The 18,743-nt window shown below is 38.3% G+C and overlaps 1 protein-coding gene and 1 long non-coding RNA gene across 4 annotated transcripts in view; one reads left to right on the forward strand and one right to left on the reverse strand.

The window, feature by feature from the left end:
* The first annotated feature begins 1,764 nt into the window (after nucleotides 1-1,764).
* Nucleotides 1,765-17,177, forward strand: LOC128020212 (uncharacterized). The gene is made up of 3 exons (XR_008185305.1): nucleotides 1,765-2,427; nucleotides 2,928-3,000; nucleotides 16,054-17,177. It is a non-coding gene; the product is annotated as an uncharacterized LOC128020212 (long non-coding RNA).
* inpp4b (inositol polyphosphate-4-phosphatase type II B) overlaps nucleotides 12,453-18,743 on the reverse strand; it is a 116,143-nt gene continuing 109,852 nt past the window's right edge. For 2 of the 3 annotated variants that reach the window (XM_052606911.1, XM_052606931.1), the window contains 3 exons: nucleotides 18,233-18,345; nucleotides 17,176-17,330; nucleotides 14,000-14,196 (listed from right to left, as the gene is read on the reverse strand). In XM_052606911.1, the coding sequence (XP_052462871.1) occupies nucleotides 14,019-14,196; nucleotides 17,176-17,330; nucleotides 18,233-18,345 (446 nt within the window). In that variant the 3' untranslated portion in view covers nucleotides 14,000-14,018. Of the gene's footprint in view, nucleotides 13,277-13,999; nucleotides 14,197-17,175; nucleotides 17,331-18,232; nucleotides 18,346-18,743 lie in introns of those variants that run through there. The other variant, XM_052606922.1, reaches the window with a different exon arrangement.

The raw sequence follows: 18,743 nt of genomic DNA on the forward strand, positions 1-18,743 counted from the left end.
ACATGATGACAGTATTAAAAGATTCTCAAATATTAATGAAAAATGAAAACAAATCAATACAAAAGATAAATTCCCCTTACATTATTTTGGGAGAGAAAGTCTTCCTCATGCAAGCATCAAGATTCTTCAAATGAGAGGTTTATAAAAAATGTTTCATGTTTAAACTTTAAATCAGTATCGTGCTCACCCTCACCCTCACCCTCTCATTTCTCTCTCTCTCTCACACACACACACACACACACACACACACACATACATACATATATATATATATATATATATATATGATGTTAAAATTATCTTTACTATTCATATCTTTTCAATATTTTAATATCAATTTAATATTCTTTTAGTTACATTTGTTATTTCTTTATTCACCCATAGATTTTGCAAGTCTCAAAACAAGAACAAACGTACAAAAACACAAACACAAACACACATGCAAACACAAATAAACAAACATACACGGAAACACAAACACTCAAACAAACACAAATATGCAGAAGAACACAAACATCAATGCAAAATGCAAACCCAAACATGCACGCGAATGTAAGCACACACACACACACACACACACACACTGCAGTTAAACACTGAAACTTTTATGTTGTCTCATACAAACCAATAAAAATGTTTACCATCACACTTGTGTATCTCTACAAGATGATGTAAAGCAGTATGATTAAACACTGACGCAACTTTTGTTTTAACAATAAAGTTACATTTTGTAGATTTTTCAAACCTAAAACTATGATGCTCTAATGCAGGGGCAAGAAGTAGTCAAACGAGGCTCAATGTATGCATGGAGCTTACAGAGAGCTTTCTTTATGAATTAGACCGAACTTAGACTGAAAATCAGTTGTCATAAGGTTGTTTTCAACAAAAGTACTTTTTAAACAAGGCACTACAAACGTCTCACAGAACCTTTACGACAGATTAGACTTTCTCTCTCACTTAACAAATGGTATTATTACATTTTGATTTAGATTTGTGATGATAGAAATATCTTACTGATACAGATGTGTTAAGATGTTAACTATGTGTAAAGAAAAAAAATTGTTTAAAATTTAATATTTTTACTTTCATGTAGGATTCATGTCCACACTTTTTTCAAGTTTTTCAGAGTCCTGAGACAAATGAAAATAGAATGTATGAAACATTTTTTGCTTTAAGATATTTGCAATGACAGACTAAAAAGCTTTAGTTTGATTAAAACAATTGAGTATATACATTTCTCTCGAATACATATACGGTAACCAGCAAGTAGCCTAAATGAAACAGTATAAATAACCTCATAAATTCAGCATGATTCTAAAATATTAATCAATATAAAAGACTTCATTTTTATACTATATCTGACTTTCTCTTCAAAACACCACAAACTTTTTGTTGGGGAAAAACACAGTGTTATGTTTCTAAGGTAAGGATGCGTGTAGTTAAATCACATCTTTAACCTAAAACATTTTTCATTCAAGCTCTCTATTTATCTTTGTGTGTTTGTGTGCGCATGTGCGAGAACACTGGAGTTGGTTTCTGTGAGTGAGAGTGTCCTTGAGGTTTTTTTTCTACTTTCTATTTAGTTTTTGTTTGTGAGTAAAGTTTGTGGGGCGTTAGCTGACATTTGGTCAGCGTGCTTCGAGTAATGGAGACAAACACAAGAGATTTTCTGTGTCACGGTTCATGAATTCACCGTCTCCTGCTGAGTTCATGTTACGTCATGTTGATTGTTTCATGTGGGTGTTGAAAAAAACAAAAGCTCATTCCAACTGCCTACTTAATGCCCTGTCTTTCGTCTCTTGTTTGTCAGATCGTTGTTTGAGGTCCTCATGGTTCATGTCTGTTCGTCCTTCAGCGTTCCTGCCTATGCTCAGTTTCCTGTTTCGGTCGCATCTGGATTACCGCCATCATCCACGGATCTATCACCATCACCACCTCCACCAACGCACTCAAGACACCCACTCACCTGTCTGTGCTGCCGTCGAGGTCCCTGCGTCACTCTCCAACATTCCTCTCAGAGCCCTTCCGCGTCACATCATGGTTCACGCCCTCAATGGACAGAAACTTCAAGTCATATCTCATGTCACTGAAGACATCACCCTCATCACATCAGGCAATCACTCTGAAACCATTTCCTTCCACATCCTTGACTCTCCTCTGGCACCCATAGTCCTCGGTCACCCCTGGCTCCTCCTCCACAACCCCAAAATAGACTGGTCCTCAAACTCCATTCTAACTTGGTGTAAAAGATGTCATGAGTCTTGTTTAGTGTCTGCCTGTCCTTCTGTTCTGTGTTACAGGAGGAGGCAGTGGATTTGTCTAACGTGCCCGCCGAGTACCTCCACCTGAAGGAAGTGTTCAGTAAGTCTCGTGCTGCTTCTCTTCCTCCGCATCGTCCCTACGACTGTGCCATAGAATTACTGTCAGGTAAGTCTCCGCCTAAAGGCAAATTACATTAACTTTCTGTTCTGGAAAGGGAGGCTATGGAGAAATATATTTCTGATTCTCTAGCTTCGAAGTTCATCCGCCCTTCCTCTTCTCCAGTGGGGGCGGGGTTCTATTTTGTAGGGAAGAGGGATGGATCACTGCGACCTTGTATTGATTACCGGGGACTGAACAACATCACGGTAAAGAATACTTAACCTTTGCCGTTGATGTCTTCATCCTTCGAGAGGTTGCAGGGAGCGTCAATTTTCACAAAACTGGACTTACGTAATGCTTATCATTTGGTCCATGTCAGGGAGGGGGATGAATGGAAGACCGCTTTTAATACCCCCAGAGGGCACTTTGAATACTTGGTCATGCCCTTCGGGCTTTCCAACTCCCCAGCAGTCTTCCAGGCACTCATCAACGACGTGCTGCGAGATATGATTGATCAGTTTATATATGGCTACCTGGACGACATATAGATTTTTTCTTCTCTCCAGGAACATGTGCAGCACGTCCGACGGGTGCTTCAGAGGTTTCTAGAGAATGGGCTTTTTGTCAAGGAGGAGAAATGTGAGTTTCATGCACAATCGGTTCCATTTCTGGGGTATGTTGTGTCGACTGAGGGAATACGCATGGATCCCGAGAAGGTTAAGGCTGTGGTAGAGTGGCCAAGTCCAGATTCCCGTTAGGCCCTACAGAGGTTTCTGGGGTTCGCCAACTTCTACCGGTGTTTTATTCGCAATTTCAGCCAACTAGCCGCACCTCTGACTGCCTTGACCTCCGCCAAAACTACGTTCAGGTGGTCAGACACAGCCAAGGCTGTATTTGCCAAACAGAAGAGCTGCTTTGTTTCAGCCCCTATCATGATCACCCCTGACCCAGCACATCAGTTTGTGGTGGAGGTCGATGCGTCGGAGGTGGGGGTAGGAGCGGTGTTATCTCAACGTTCTCCCTCAGACGACAAGGTCCACCCATGTGCATATTTTTCTTATCGTTTATCTCCTGCCGAACGAAATTATGATATTGGTAACCGAGAATTGTTGGCAGTCAAGATGGCATTGGGGGAATGGCGCCACTGGTTAGAAGGATCGGGGGTTCCTTTTATTGTATGGACAGACCACAAGAATTTAGAATACATTAGCCCTGCCAAAAGGTTGAACTCCAGCCAGGCTCGGTGGGCACTTTTTTTCGGACGTTTTGATTTTACTATCTCATACCGCCCGGGTTCCAAAAATATTAAACCCGATTCTGTGTCATGTATTTTTGACCGTTCCGAATGCCCGTCCACTCCCGAGTGTATTTTTTCTGAGACATTAGTGGTCTCCACACTCACATGGGAGATCGAATCGAAGGTAAAGACAGCCCTAGAAGGGGTAACGCCTCTGCCCGGGTGCCCACTTGCCCGAGTTGGCTTGCTCGGTTTCTGCCACTGGTAAGACTTCCAATCGACCCCCTGATGGGTTACTTCAACCGCTGCTGATCCCTTCGAGACCCTGGTCCCACATTGCTCTAGATTTTATTACCGCTCTCCCGCCCTCCCAGGGCAACACGGTAGTTTTGACCGTGGTGGACCGGTTCTCGAAGGCTGCCCACTTTATTCCCTTGCCCAAATTACCCTCAGCCAAGGAGACAGCGTTGACCGTTGTAGATCATGTCTTTCGTTTACATGGCCTCCCGATAGACGTGGTTTCCGACAGGGGACCCCAATTTGTGTTTCATCTGGGGTTTCATCCCCAGAGCAATGGTCAAACCGAGAGAGCCAACCAAGATTTGGAAAGAGTGTTGCGATGTTTGGTTTCCAAGAATCCTTCCTCCTGGAGCCAATAATTGTCTATGATGGAGTACGCCCACAATACCTTACCAATATCAGCTACGGGCCTATCTGAATTTTAGTGTAGTATAGGTTACCAGCCACCTATTTTCCCCAGTCTGGAATCCACCGCGAGACTCTACTCCAAGTGGGGGCGCACACTAAGGCTAAAGCCGATCGCCACCGCATCAGGTGTGCATCACGCATGAATAAAGCTATACAGGTGCAACTCAATAAATTAGAATGTTGTGGAAAAGTAATTCAACTCAAATCGTGAAACTCATGTATTTAATAAATTCAATCCACACAGACTGAAGAAGTTTAAGTCTTTGGTTCTTTTAATTGTGATTATTTTGGCTCACATTTAACAAAAACCCACCAATTCACTATCTCAACAAATTAGAATACTTCAGAAGACCAATAATTTTTTTTTTTTTTTTGAGAATTGTTTGCCTTCTGGAAAGTATGTTCATTTACTGTATATGTACTCAATACTTGGTAGGGGCTCCTTTTGCTTTAATTACTGTCTCAGTTCAGTGTGGCATGGAGGTGATCAGTTTGTGGCACTACTGATGGAAACCCAGGTTTCTTTGACAGTGGCCTTCAGCTCATCTGCATTGTTTGGTCTCTTGTTTCTCATCTTCCTCTTGACAATATCCCATAGATTCTCTCTGGGGTTCAGGTCTGGTGAGTTTGCTGGCCAGTCAAGCACACCAACACCATGGTCATTTAACCAACCTTTGGTGCTTTTGGCAGTGTGGGCAGGTGCCAAAGCCTGCTGGAAAATTAAATCAGCATCTTCAAAAAGCTGGTAAGCAGAAGGAAGCATGAAGGGCTCCAAAATGTCTTGGTAAACATGTACAGTGACTTTGGATAAAAAAAAAACACATTGAACTGACACCAGCAGATGACATTGCATCACAAACTGTGGAAACTTAACACTTGACTTCAAGCAACTTGGGCTGTTAGCTTCTCCACCCTTCCTTCAGACTCTAGGACCTCTAGGAAAACTTGCTCTCATCTGACAAGAGGACTCAACATTCTGTTAACATGCTTGTATACAGCACTCTGTGAACAGCCAGCTTCTTCTTTCAATAATTGTCTTCTGGACAACTGTCAGATCAGCAGTCTTCCCCATGATTGTGGTACCTAGTGAACCAAATTGAGAAACCATTTTGAAGGCTCAGGAAACCTTTGCATGTGCTTTGAGTGGATTAGCTGATTGGCATGTCACCATATTCTAATTTGTTGAGATCGTTGGGGTTTTGTTAAATGTGATCCAAAATCATCACAATTAAAAGAACCAAAGATTTAAACTACTTCAGTCTGTGTGCATTGAATTTATTTAATACACAAGTTTCACAATTTGAGTTGAATTAAGCCGCATTTCCACCGCATGAACTTCACCCAGGAACTAGGGACTTTGGGCTGGTACTCAGTGTGTTTCCACCACAGGAACCAGGAAGTAAATAAAGTTCCGGGTAAAAAATGCCCCTCAGAAAAGTCCCTGCTGGTGAGGTAGTACTTTTTCAAAGTTCCGGGACCTTTCGGGGGCGGGACTTGGACGCTAAAAATCCTGATCGGTTGAGTTCACCCAGCATTGTGATTTCAACCACCATTTATTCTGATCATTTTCAAAATATTACTGTTATTGTGTCATGAAATGTAATTTTAAAAGTATTTCAGGCAAGAATGTAGTTGTTTAAAACTCAAATCTGCGGTTTATTTATAAAGACAGCGCCTATTTAAAAATGTGATTTCGGAGACATTCAGAGTTTATGTATCCACCTAGAGCTGTCTCACCTCGGCTAGACCTTCTGATATGTGCAGCTGGTTCTGATGTCTCTTTAGTGGTTAAACATGAGATATAATTCAGGTAAATCTAACAGGTAATCTTTGGTCTTTATTCAATTTATCTACATGTTCAAATAAAAATAAAAAGAGGCAATTGATATAATATTTTGTTTCATTGTAAATATATAATTGTTTGCATTTTTATGCAAATCTTTATAGAGTGGAGAACTAATGTGATCGAGAACTAATAGAAACACTTTTTCAGGATCTTCCTTTGCACATGAACAAATTGACTGCTGGAATTAAAGACCTGTTTTCAGGCAAGGCTCTGGGTTTAGATGGCTTAACTGCAGAATTGTATCAGTTTATTTCAGTTTTGGCCAGTCATTGGAGAAGACTTATTCTTACTTTTTTTTTGATATTGGCACTTTACCACTGAGCCTACGGACAGCAGTTATCACCTTGATGCCCAAGAAAGGTGAAGATTTTGGTTTTGGTTCTTCAATTCTTTCTTGCGTGCAATTGTTGTATACTGACATTTATAGTATTTTGAAAATAATTGGTTCACTCACAATAACTTTTCTAGTTGGCAGAGGCATGTGGCAAGGGTGTAGTATATGTCAGGCATTTTATATGCCAATGTCATTGAACTTTTGGTAACTACCTGGGGCATCAACATTGTGGAATTTTAGCTGTGGGTTTTTCTACTTTAGAGTTTTTATGTTAAACTCATTGTTTACGCTGATGATATCACTGTGTTCATTAGATCAAATGATCTTCACAGATCTGAGATCTATTAAAAAGCCTCTTCAGCTCGAGTCCACTGGGAAAAAAGTACATCTTTGTTATTAGGCCAGTGGGAGGAAGAAGGCATTTCAAAACTTCCTCAGCGCTGCCCCTGGAGTTCAGAGGGCTTTAAAGTGCTGGGGCTATCCTTGGAACAGAGCAATACATGGAAAAAAATTGGGAAGGCCTCTATGAAAGGTGGCTGGGCACTTACAGAAATGGAGATGAATATTATAGGGGGATGGTTCTCGCAGAATCAATGCTATGGCATTGTTTGACTGTTATTGAGGTTTGACTAAAGTGGGACACTTGATTAACTTAGACTCAAAAGAGTGGAGTTCAGCAGAAGAGATTGCCAGGCAGGTTGAACTGAGGTCTGTGAGGGTGTGGGCTTGAAAGATGCTCTTCCTCCTACTCTTATGCCGTTATTGAATTTTTCTTTGGAGAGTGGGCCTATACAGTTACATTTTCCTAAATTAAGTGTGTCAGCTGAAGTCTGCCCTGAAGTCATTTGGGTTGGAAAGCTGTCAATTTTGAGAGATTAAAGGGGCTACATTTTCAAACATTTGGGAAAAAAAGATATATATCAGTTGTGTGTAAAAACTGCTTATTTTAAAGAGCTTCATGAAAGATGTGATACAAAATGGAGAGAAAAACTTGCAGTTACAGATTGTATTTCTCCTTCTTGGAGGCTGTTTTATAAAAGTCCCCTTCCAAAACGTTCAGGTGATTTACAGTGGAGAATAGTGCATTGTGTGCCAACTACAAATGTTTTTGTTTCCAAGTTTACCTTGTTTTGTAATGTTTGCAATGTAATCTTCTGCCCTTTTGTCATTTCTGTAATAGTCATGAAACGGTTTTTCATGTTTTCATTGGATGTTCATGGTTGGTGCCACGTTTTTCATTGTTGGGTAGGCAAGAAAGGGCAAGGGACGTTTATTTATATAGCACGTTTCGTACACAATGGTAATTCAAAGTGCTTTATATAAAAGAAAGTAAAATAATCATGAAGAAAAATAATCACAAAAATAAAACAAGCAATTTAAAAACTTTGAAAATGATAAAAAAAACGTACTTAAAAGAATTTAAGACCATTTAAAAATAGAGAATTATTTTACTTAAAATACAGTGCAATACATAAAATACAGTGCAATCAGTTCGGACATCGCATAGGGATCATTCAATACATGCACAGCTAAACAGATGAGTTCTGAGTCTAGATTTAAAAGTGGCTAATGTTTTAGCACATCTGATCTCTTCTAGAAGCTGGTTCCAACTATGGGAGGCATAATAACTAAAAACAGCTGTCTAATGGTCTTCTTAGTCACTGCTTTGACATGACTACTGAAACTAAGGTCTGTCTCCTGAATCACACCAAGATTCCTGACTTGATATTTAGTTGTTTGACCCCTAGAGTCAAGGTATGCATTCACCTTGAAAACTTCATCTTTGTTTCCAAATGCAATGACTGTTTTTTCCCTGTTTAACTGAAGAAAGTTCTGGCACATCCAGATGTTAATTTCATCAATGCATTTGCAGGGGGAGTCAATGGGGCTGTAGTCATTTGGAGATAAGTCTAGGTAAATCATCAGCATAGCTGCAATAGGCAATTTGGTTCTTTCTCATTATTTGACTTAGTGGAAGCATATACAGGCTAAACAAGAGTGGTGCTAGAATCAAGCCTTGTGGGACTCCGCATGTCATGGACGTCCACTTAGACTTATGCTCTCCTAGACTCACATAATAGCCTCTGCCTTCTAAGTATGACCTGAACCATTTGAGTACCATCCCAGAAAGTGTGACCCTGTTTTCCAGTCTTTGTAGAAATATATTATGATCAACAGTGTCAAACGCAGCACTGAGATCTGGCAATACCAGAACTGATATTTTGCCAGAATCCGAATTTAAGCAAATATCATTTATTATCTTAATGAGTGCTGTCTCTGTGCTGTGATAGTCAGAAACCAGATTGAAAATGGTCCAGGTATCCATTTGAGTTTAGGTATTCATTCAGATGATTTAAAAACTAACTTTTCTATAATGCCTATTAAAGAAAGATTTGATGTTGGTCTAGAATTGCTCAAAATGGTGTTGTCAAGATTGATCTTTTTCAGAAGGGGCTTAACAACTGCAGTTTTCAGGTAGTCTGGAAAAGTCCCAGAAAGAAGTGAGGCATTCACTATTTCTAAGAGATTCGTTTCTAAACAGTTTAGCACACTTTTGAAAAAAGATGTAGGAAGTGTGTCAAGATAGCAGGTTGACGATTTTAGGCGCTGCACTATTTCTTCCAAAATGTTGCTATCATTTTCTTTAAAAATAGACATAGTATCTTTTTGATATCTGTCTGACCTCTGCATAACTTCAGGATGTGCTAATCGCCTTCCTGATATTTATGATCTTCTCAGAAAAGAAGGAAGCCAACTAATTGCATTTGCTGTCTGAGCATTTCACTGGGAATCTGATTTAGGGGGGTTTCTCAGTCTCTCAACAGTAGCAAAAGGAGTGCAAAGTTACTATTTATAAGGTTTGAGAAGAATCTCTGTCTAACTGTGGCTTGTTCCACACTGAAAGCACAAAGGCTGTCTTTATAGATGCTAAAGTGAATTTCAAGTTTCGTCCAGATTCCTCCAGATCTGGTCAGCTTTTCTGCATTGTCTTTTCATACTATGAATTGCTGTTGATTTTCTCCAAGCTGACTTTTGTCTGTTTGTTTTCTTCATGACTATTATTGGAGCAATATCATCAATAACATTCTTAACCTTTGAGTTAAAGAAATCAAGGAGAAGATCAACAGAGATAGATATAGAAAAATATAGATATATAGAAAGATATAGCCTCCATAAATAGCACACTAGTGTTCTCGTTAATGCATCTCTTTCTGACAGAGACAGATTATTGGATTATTGGAGGATGGGATTTGGGATTTTAACAAAACATTTTTTTTATATATGGCTGTAGGTATTCTAAACTAAACAAGGAATGATGTAAGGGAGCCAATTTTATAATTGGACAAGAAAAATTAGCTATTTGGAAGAAAAGCAGACTTGCTCTTGAAGGACGAATTGTTAATGTTCATAGTTTACAGCATTAGCTGAATCAAGAATAAGGAAACATGGCTGAATTGATGTACAAATTGTGTAAATAGTGGTTCATTTGTGTATGTGAAGATGTCTCTTTATCATTTATATGGTGAATATTGTTCATAGTGTTGTTATATAAGTGGTCTTTTGCCAGTAAATAAAGCAGTCTTTTGATCGAATAAAAACTTTTTTAAACATCTCTCTCTCTGTCACACACACACACACACACACACACCCGAGCACGATTATCCCCCCTCCCCACTCTCCCGCTGGCCTGCCGGAGCACACTTACATCATGCTTAACGGAGAAAACCACTTTCGCTAATATTCTGCTGAATAATTAATAATAATAATTAATTTATAATTTATGCCATGCATTGATTTTCACTTGTATGTATCACCAAAAATGTTTACGGAGACAGCTGAGGTTAATGAAATAATGTGCAGCTTTACGAAAGCTTTTTTTGCAAAGTGCATGTCCTGTTCATCAATAAGGTAAGTACCAGAGCCCTTACAAACCTAAATATACTTGATTTAATTAAATGTATAGAAAAGTGTAGTGTAATTGTAGTAATAGAATATGTTTGAGGTTGTAATGATGACAGTAGTGCACACGAAATAGTATCTGTTCCGTGCTCCGGCGTGGTTAGCGCTCACAATGCATTCCTACCGCGCTCGAGCCCAACCCAACCGGTCAAGGGCCGGCTAAACGAACCTCGCAGGTGCACGGCACTGAGTGCTCACACTAGTCAAATGAGCAGGGCTTAGGGGGTCAAACGTGCTCGGGTAAGGGTACGACAAACCGCATAGCGTGAGTATACCCTGAAAGATTCCTAAATGCATGTACTTTCAGAAGGCCAAATAAAAAGTGCTTTAGCTTTCACCTAGATACACACAGCATTTCCTTGACATGACTGTTTCAACACTAACTGCGGTCACTGAAACCACGCCTTTTTCCTTTGTGTGAACATTTGGGCAGCATTACGTAAATATTTCCACATAGTGACGTAAACGTGGGGGGCGTGGTCTTAAACTTGATAAAGAATATCTCTTTCTCTCTTTGGATTTGAGACTTTAGTCTTTGCAACTTTACAGATCTTTATGCGCCAAGAGCTTGTAACACTCAAAAGAGAAAAGAAAAAATTTGGTTGCGCTTTATTTTACAGTACGTGTACTAACATGTACTTATAGTGTACTTACAGTGTATTTATCTAAGAAAGTTCTGGTAACACAAGGTAACTACATGGGGTAGGGTTAGGTTTAGGGTAGCTTCAGGGTTAGTACCTAGTTATTACATAGTTATTGTAATTACTATAATAAGTACATTGTATGTACATGAGGAACAGGACTGTAAAATAAAGTGCTACCAAAAATTTTAATTGCATAATATGAGCCCTTTAATAAAACATGATCTAATAGGAGGAAATTTTTATTTATTGTTAGCTTCGGGGTTTGTTTTATCCCTGCTATCCACTACCCACAAAGGGCGAATTCCAAACAGAAGTCAGCAAGCCCTACATCCTTCGAACAGCAGAGGCCTTGAAGTGTGTTATTTAAAGGGAAGTCATCTGGCTAAGGGAATGACTGACCAAATATTTACCCAACCTTAACAAAGCTGTGTGTGCATGCAGCATTCAGCAGCGAACGTGATTTCACCAAGTACAACACGTTTCTGGATCAACATCCTTGTTGATCCTGGAACAACATTCCAATCAACCAATCAGAACTGAAATATAACCTTTCGGGAAATATCTGTTTTAGGCATACAATCACCCTTGTTAATCAGCTATCATTTCCCACTGATTTGAGGAATACATTTTGGGTAGGGTTAGGGTTAAATCTGTTTTTTTTTTTTTTTTTTTTTTTACCATAACATGATCTTCATAAGATGCTGATTCAGGAACATGTCTTATTTGGCAAAATCACGGCGACCTCATTCAGCACTCCATCAGTTGTTGCAAAAAAAAATTACTATTATTGTATTTAAATATGATCTAATTGTGTCTTATTTAGCTTACTATTATACTTTCTCAAACTTAACTTGTTTACACTACCATCTTAAATCATATTTTTATCACTGATAATTTTCTATCATATTAAAGTAAGGATAAATTTAATATACCCACTTTTAGAGAGAGCACGTGTTTCTTAAGGCTATGCAAACAATTAATTTTGACTTATTCTTAACCTTTGCAGTACATCACGTCCAGTCAGGGAGGCAGATAACACTTCAAATGAAACACTTCATTTGATCTAAGTCTGTTAAGTCCATGAGAAAGTACTGTGTTTTATTTGTTATTTTAGCGTTCATTATGGTGCTCGCGATCACCCCCTTTGTTCCTTGATAAGCATCTAAAAACAGCAAATTCACAAATAAATGCTGTCAATAGCGGCTTTTGATAAACTTTTTAGCACGAACAGAGCGAGTGTTCATGTACAGCTGCAAGTTGGCAGCATATTAAGAGAATATTATGTAAACTTAATGTTCACCGAGTGCAAAAGCAAGCTGAAAGATGTAATGGAAAGAAGTCCAACAATCATCCTGAAAAAACTTAAAGTGAAATGGCTTTATATACCAACACGAATATAAAACATACAGTACACACCTTCAGAAATACCTCAGTACAAAAAGAAACCAATTACAACAAAAGAACAATCTGTGGTCATGAGACACATATAGACAGACATGTGATGAATGTCAACTGATACGACAGGCCTGCAATCCATTTACTTGGCATTCAAAGCTACAAATTCCTGCAAATGGCGCGCTTTTCGCTTTGGAAAGAAAACATTTGTACACATTACACGTAAATAATGAATATTTACTATGTTATTTACATGTAAATAATGTTCACATTGAGTATTTTCAAATTGTTTTTAAATAATGCACTGCATTCATTTCTTGAAACAATTAAATTAACAATTAAAGAACATGTCCTTTACAGTAGGCCTTTTGTTTGAATATATTCAACAAAAAAAAGCGTTTCTGTTCCTGTGTGCGTGTGTGTGAATATGTGCAGCAGGGTCCAAGAGTCTGAGATTTTATTATTACCATAAAATGGTGAGGGGAAATTCAAACATTATGTATTAAAAGAAGTATTTGGTATATGAAGTGCTGCTGTCATTAAATTATATTTCAAAATAAAATATATTATTAAATGCTCCCCACCCCTCCTGGATTTTCTAAATTACATTTCTAAGTTAATTCTGAATCCCAGATTTCAATGTGTATATACAGTGTGTTCAGGAGTCCACCTTGCCGTATGTCCCTTCAGGTGGCCGGTAGTATTTGGGAAAGGCCATCAGCTGGAGCATGTTGAAAGCGTATTTTCGGCACTTTATATTCTTTTGCACATTCTCAATCCGGCAGCCTTCTCTGATGAGGGGAAAATGAAAAACAGAAAGGAAAGGAATGATAATGATAATAATGATGAGGATGAACTCATATAAGAGCCAAAGCAACAATGAAAAGGCCAGAGATTCAACACCTCAATTATGAAAGCATAATGCAACAGATAACTGTGACATTCATGCTGCATTTAGAGCGTGTCAAAAACAAATAAACACATCTTCACTTCCTTCTGACAAAAAACACATGCAGCTGCTAAAATACTTTCCATTTAAGATCAGAATACTGTTCCAAACCCGCATGTGACATTATCTTTCAAAGAGATAAATAAAAAGGCTGTCAGACATGAGGGTTTGAGCCATTAAATATTATCAAGTGCTCAAAATGAAATGACTTATTTCGTTAGTAGTCTTATAACAAATACCTAAGGAAGCACGTTTCTCCCATAGGATTAAAAATAAAATAATAATAAAAATAAAAAAGGTAAATGTTACTTTGTAACTCACAATTCTAACCTTTTCTTAGAATTCAGAGAGAAAAAAGTCTGAATTATGAGATAAAAACTGAAAAATGTCAAATATAAACTCAGAATTCAGAAATATTTCGTATTTTAATGCCTTGGCAAAAACGGGCTTCCATAAATACCTGTAAACATAGTCACTCCCAAATGAAAATCAGAAATCAAAGTGTTATTGGTGAAGACAGAGAGAATCACTGGAGGAAGCAAGTAAGAAGTTAGACGCAGCTCGGTTATGCCATAATCAGCAGTTTATTGGTATTTGGCAAGCAAAAAAACAAGACTTAAAATGAGCCACACCACCAGCAGGTGGGAGCTGACAAGCAGAAGGGCGATTGGATAGAAGTGGCGGGACGCCGGCTTGTTAGTAGCTACGGAGCCCACTTCAGGGTCGTCCCATTGGGCAACCTCTCCCTGCGCCAAGAGACCGCTGAGCCGAAACGAGAGAGAGAGAGAAAGAAGCAAACACACAAACACATTCAACAAGACGTCTGGTTAATAGGTCAGTACACACACACAAACAAATTCAAGAAAAGGTTAATTGTTTAGTCTGGTCTGTGAGACTCACACAAAAACATTCAACAAAACCCTAATAGAATGCACAAAGATATTAAAATAATAATACATTTTGCCGGAAATTCATTAATTTGGATTGGAGGCCAAAAATGTCAGAAGCAAAGGATTCTCATTAAATTCAGGTCTATTAATGGTCGTTGAATGTCTGTGTTTTTCCACTGATGCTAACAGAATAGCAAACTACAATAGTGGATCTATCACGTAAACAAATCCAAATTGCATGTGCTGAGAAAGGCAGATTGGGCAAAGCAAAAGATGATACAGATGTCCTTCTGCTGAGTTGTGCACAAAAACAAACATACAGCGCAACAAATCTGGTTTGATTCTCAAACAAACCAGTCTCACAAATTTCTATAAAACATTAAAGCTGACAAAGTGAATTAAACAAGTTTTATATGAATAAAACATCTAGTAATGGATCTCCAGATGCACACAAAGGTCAGTCGAGGTGACGCACGGATATTCTTTTGAAAAGGGATGAGCTTGGTTTTTGCCCCAGAATAACAAAATGTCACACTGTTGAGGGAATGTCACACAAGTTGACACGCTTCCACATTTATCAGCTCAACTTTCTATTTTGGCAATTTCCGTAGACCGGTTCTGCCACTGCAAAACAAACAAACTCGAAGCCTCCAGGGCATCAACACCCAGCACTAATAACTAACAGGAGAATAGCAATCAAGCCACACAGCCATGAGCATCTTCAGCACGGTCTTACGTCTTTCTGGGGTTTTGGGAAGAACACATGCAAATCATTGTCCATATAGTCTCTTGAAACAAAATGAATGCCTCATGATAACATTTTGAATGTTAAAAATTTACAAGAACTCACATTTCCTCCATGCTGAAAACAAGAGCAAAATATTTTTGCATGCAATGCGTTTTGTAAATTCTGTTCATGATGCAAGTTCAAGTGTTTTTATAAGTTCAAGTTATTTTTCCTTGAAGCCTTGTGAACAATGCTTTTTGTATATGAGGTTTGTTTACATTGGAAACAGTAGATGAGGAAACACCGGAGATCATCCTGCACCGGGGTGGATCTAGAAAACCACTGTTAGTAGGGCGTGAGGACTCTGAGGGGCGGCAACACCAACGCAAACAAAGCATGCTTAAGTACAAAGAGTTTATTTATGTAGCCTAGTTGGATGATACATAAGTCACGTTTTCATGCGTCAAGTTTATAAGCAACGATTAAAGCACAGCTGCTAAAATAAGTTACAGAAAACATGGCTTATTTAGATTTTATACTGGGATAAATGAATAGCTAATTTATAAAAATAAAAAAAAATGACGGAGGAACAGAAATATTTGAAGAGTAAAGCAAATGAATGAGATTACTCTAATTTTCCATGCTCAAATCAATTATTGGTGTTAAATGAGTAGTGGCTGAATAATTGCTGAAAGTGTTTGAAAGTGCGCAAAATAAATAAATTGTATAAATAGAAGGAACTTTTATTTTATTTTTCAGAATGTATTATAGAAACAATATTTTTAGAGAATGAAATAACGGTTATAGTAAGAACATTTCACTGATTTATTCATTCTTTCCACTGAGCATGTTGCATTGCATTCTGGAATTGATGACAAAATGATCTAATTTTAATGTAAAAAATTTAACTTTTTGAAACAGAGCCTTTGTTGGGAACATTTAGGATATAACTGGTACATTGTGAATGCAGTAGTAGTGAAATTTCCTTTTTGTTCCTTACAGGATCAGGATGTAAATATGAGCTGCTGACAGTGGAAGATCCACAAGGCTTCTTACAAAGTGCTCTTTTAAATGCTCTTTTGTGTCAAACGCTTCCTGCCGCCTGTATTCAACAATCTCAACACAGGCTACATGTGAGATTCATGGGAAATCAACAGATGTCGAACTCTTCAGTACTGGGTCACAACAGGAAGCAATATTTCACATTTTTCACATAGTTTGGCTTCCTGCATCAGTTAATCTACACCCAGAGTTTACACTGGCTTAGATTTTAACCAAACTAGAGATGGGGTCTCTGTTTCAGAACATATGTATATACAAATATTTAAATGCATCATGGGCAAACTTTGCTGCATGTTTTTCTGTGCACAACACAAGCAGAACGGACGCACTGGTATAGACTTCAAGTGTAATGTTAAAAGGAATAGTTCACCCCAAAATGACAAGTTTGCTGAAAAACTACTCACCCTCAGGCCATCGGAGATGTAGATGAGTTTGTTTGTTCATAAGAACAGATTTGGAGAAATGTAGCACTTGTTCACCAGTGGATGGGTGCCGTCAAAACAGCTGATAAACACATCACAATAATCCACAAGTAATCCACAAAACTCCTGTCAATCAGTTCATGTCTTATGAAACGAGAAGCTTCGTGTTTGTAAGAAAAGTCCATCTCCTGTTGTCCTCTCACATCGAAATCCACCCACATGTATTTTTTTTACGCTGTTTTGGACTGTTTCTGCATCTAAATGGTTGTTTGATCAGTGCATATTTCAGACAAGATTACTTTTTTGTTTACTGGAGCAAGCAATATTGTGGATAGAGGACTCATATTTCAGCCAGAAACAACAAACAGGCAGCTTCTCACAAAACTGAATTGATGGAATGGAGTGTAAATTATTGTGATGTTTTCATCAGCTGTTTGGACTCTCCTTTCTGACGGCACCCATTCACAGAAGAAGATCAATTGGTGGTGAGCAAGTGATGTAATGCTACATTTCCCACGAAAAAACAAACTCATCTACATCTTGGATGAGGGCAAGCACATTTTTATTAAATTGTTATTAAATGATTAAAACTATTCTTTGAATGCATGCATTCATGTGCACAGAGATGCCTGGCTCTTACCTCCGCATGCAGTCCAGAGCTCGCACGAAGTAATCTTTATTGAGCTGGTGCTCGTCCCGCAGCAGAGAGCACTGCTCCAGGGTCACTGACATGGACGTCCTGTCTTTGGCACTTTTACAGCTGGTGAAGCGGATACCGTTAATCCGTCGACAGATCTGAGGACACATGTGACAGATCCAGTCGTATTTACTTTAGTTTCCCAGAAGTGAAGTTTGGGGATGACAAACTGATGCTTGATTTTTACATGAGACTGTGTCATAAGAAATGTTTTAATAATGCTTCTGATTTATAATTCATTTCTGTGAGTCAGTTTGTTCTGTCAGTTCTAATGAGAAGATTCAAAAACAGAATTGAGGTCGTCACTCAAAAACATTCACAAAACTTTAATTTTATTATAATGCTTTAGTAAATGTATATATATATCTACGTAGATAAATACTACAGTTTATGTTGTTGAATATAAATGGATGTATTAAATTAAATGAATTCAATGAAAAATATATTTTTATATTTTACTTAGATATAACATTTGTATATTGGGTCCCACTTTATATTAGGTGGCCTTAACTACTATGTACTTACATAAAAAAAATAAGTACAATGTACTTATTGTGTTCATATTGTATTGTAAAACACTTTTGCTGCTATTGAGGTGGGATGGGGTAAGGTTAGGGAGAGGGTTGGAGGTATGGGTAAGTTTAAGGGTGGGTTAAGGTGTAAAGTATGTGTCAACAGTGTAATTATAAATGTAATTACAGAAATTAATTACATATGTAATTACATGTCATTTTTTTTTCAAATATAAGTACAATGTAAAAACATGTACGTGCACAATAAGTACTAAATTACTAATTAAAATGTAAGTACATAGTAGTTAAGGCCACTTAATATAAAGTGGGTCCGTATAATATAGTGGGTCCAAACAAACAGGAAAACAGGATTTCTCTCGAAATCCATGATTTATTAAAATTTAAATCTTACTTGAAATCACATTTCAAGGTTTGAAAAATGGACACATGTGAAGTTATTAAACAAACTGCCCAAATTTCTGCCTCACCATTCCCGCAAGCCATAGGATCTCCACATTCTTCCTTTTCTTGGTGACTACATTGTGGCCGAGGCTGTCGAGCAGCTCCCTGATGTCTGTCTGTGTCTGAAAACAAGGCAGGCCTTCAGATAGAAGAGACAAGAAGAGCAGCCACTTCAGATTTCATGCATCAACGGGTTTAAAGTGAGCTTGTTTGTCCCTGTATTGACAAGCACTAAAGATGAGATTGAAAAGTCTGGGGACATGTTCTTTTTCTGATAAACAGAGAGATGTGAAAAAGACAAGATGTGACACGTTGAGATGCCGCTTGGCATTCGTCTGCTGGGAGCATTCATCAAGTGGAGCCGTCACGCTCCACAGACGTGTTTGACTTATCAGAAAACAATAAATTCCTGCACTCAATTCCTTCGAACATGAGACGCTACACTCGACACAAACACTGAAGCAGTGTCGCACGGCTGTAGATGTGTGGCATGAATGATTGCTTTCAGAAGTTGGTCTAAAAAAACAATATCGTTCG

The sequence above is a fragment of the Carassius gibelio genome, chromosome A1 (assembly GCF_023724105.1).
Source record: "Carassius gibelio isolate Cgi1373 ecotype wild population from Czech Republic chromosome A1, carGib1.2-hapl.c, whole genome shotgun sequence".
Lineage (NCBI taxonomy): Eukaryota > Metazoa > Chordata > Actinopteri > Cypriniformes > Cyprinidae > Carassius > Carassius gibelio.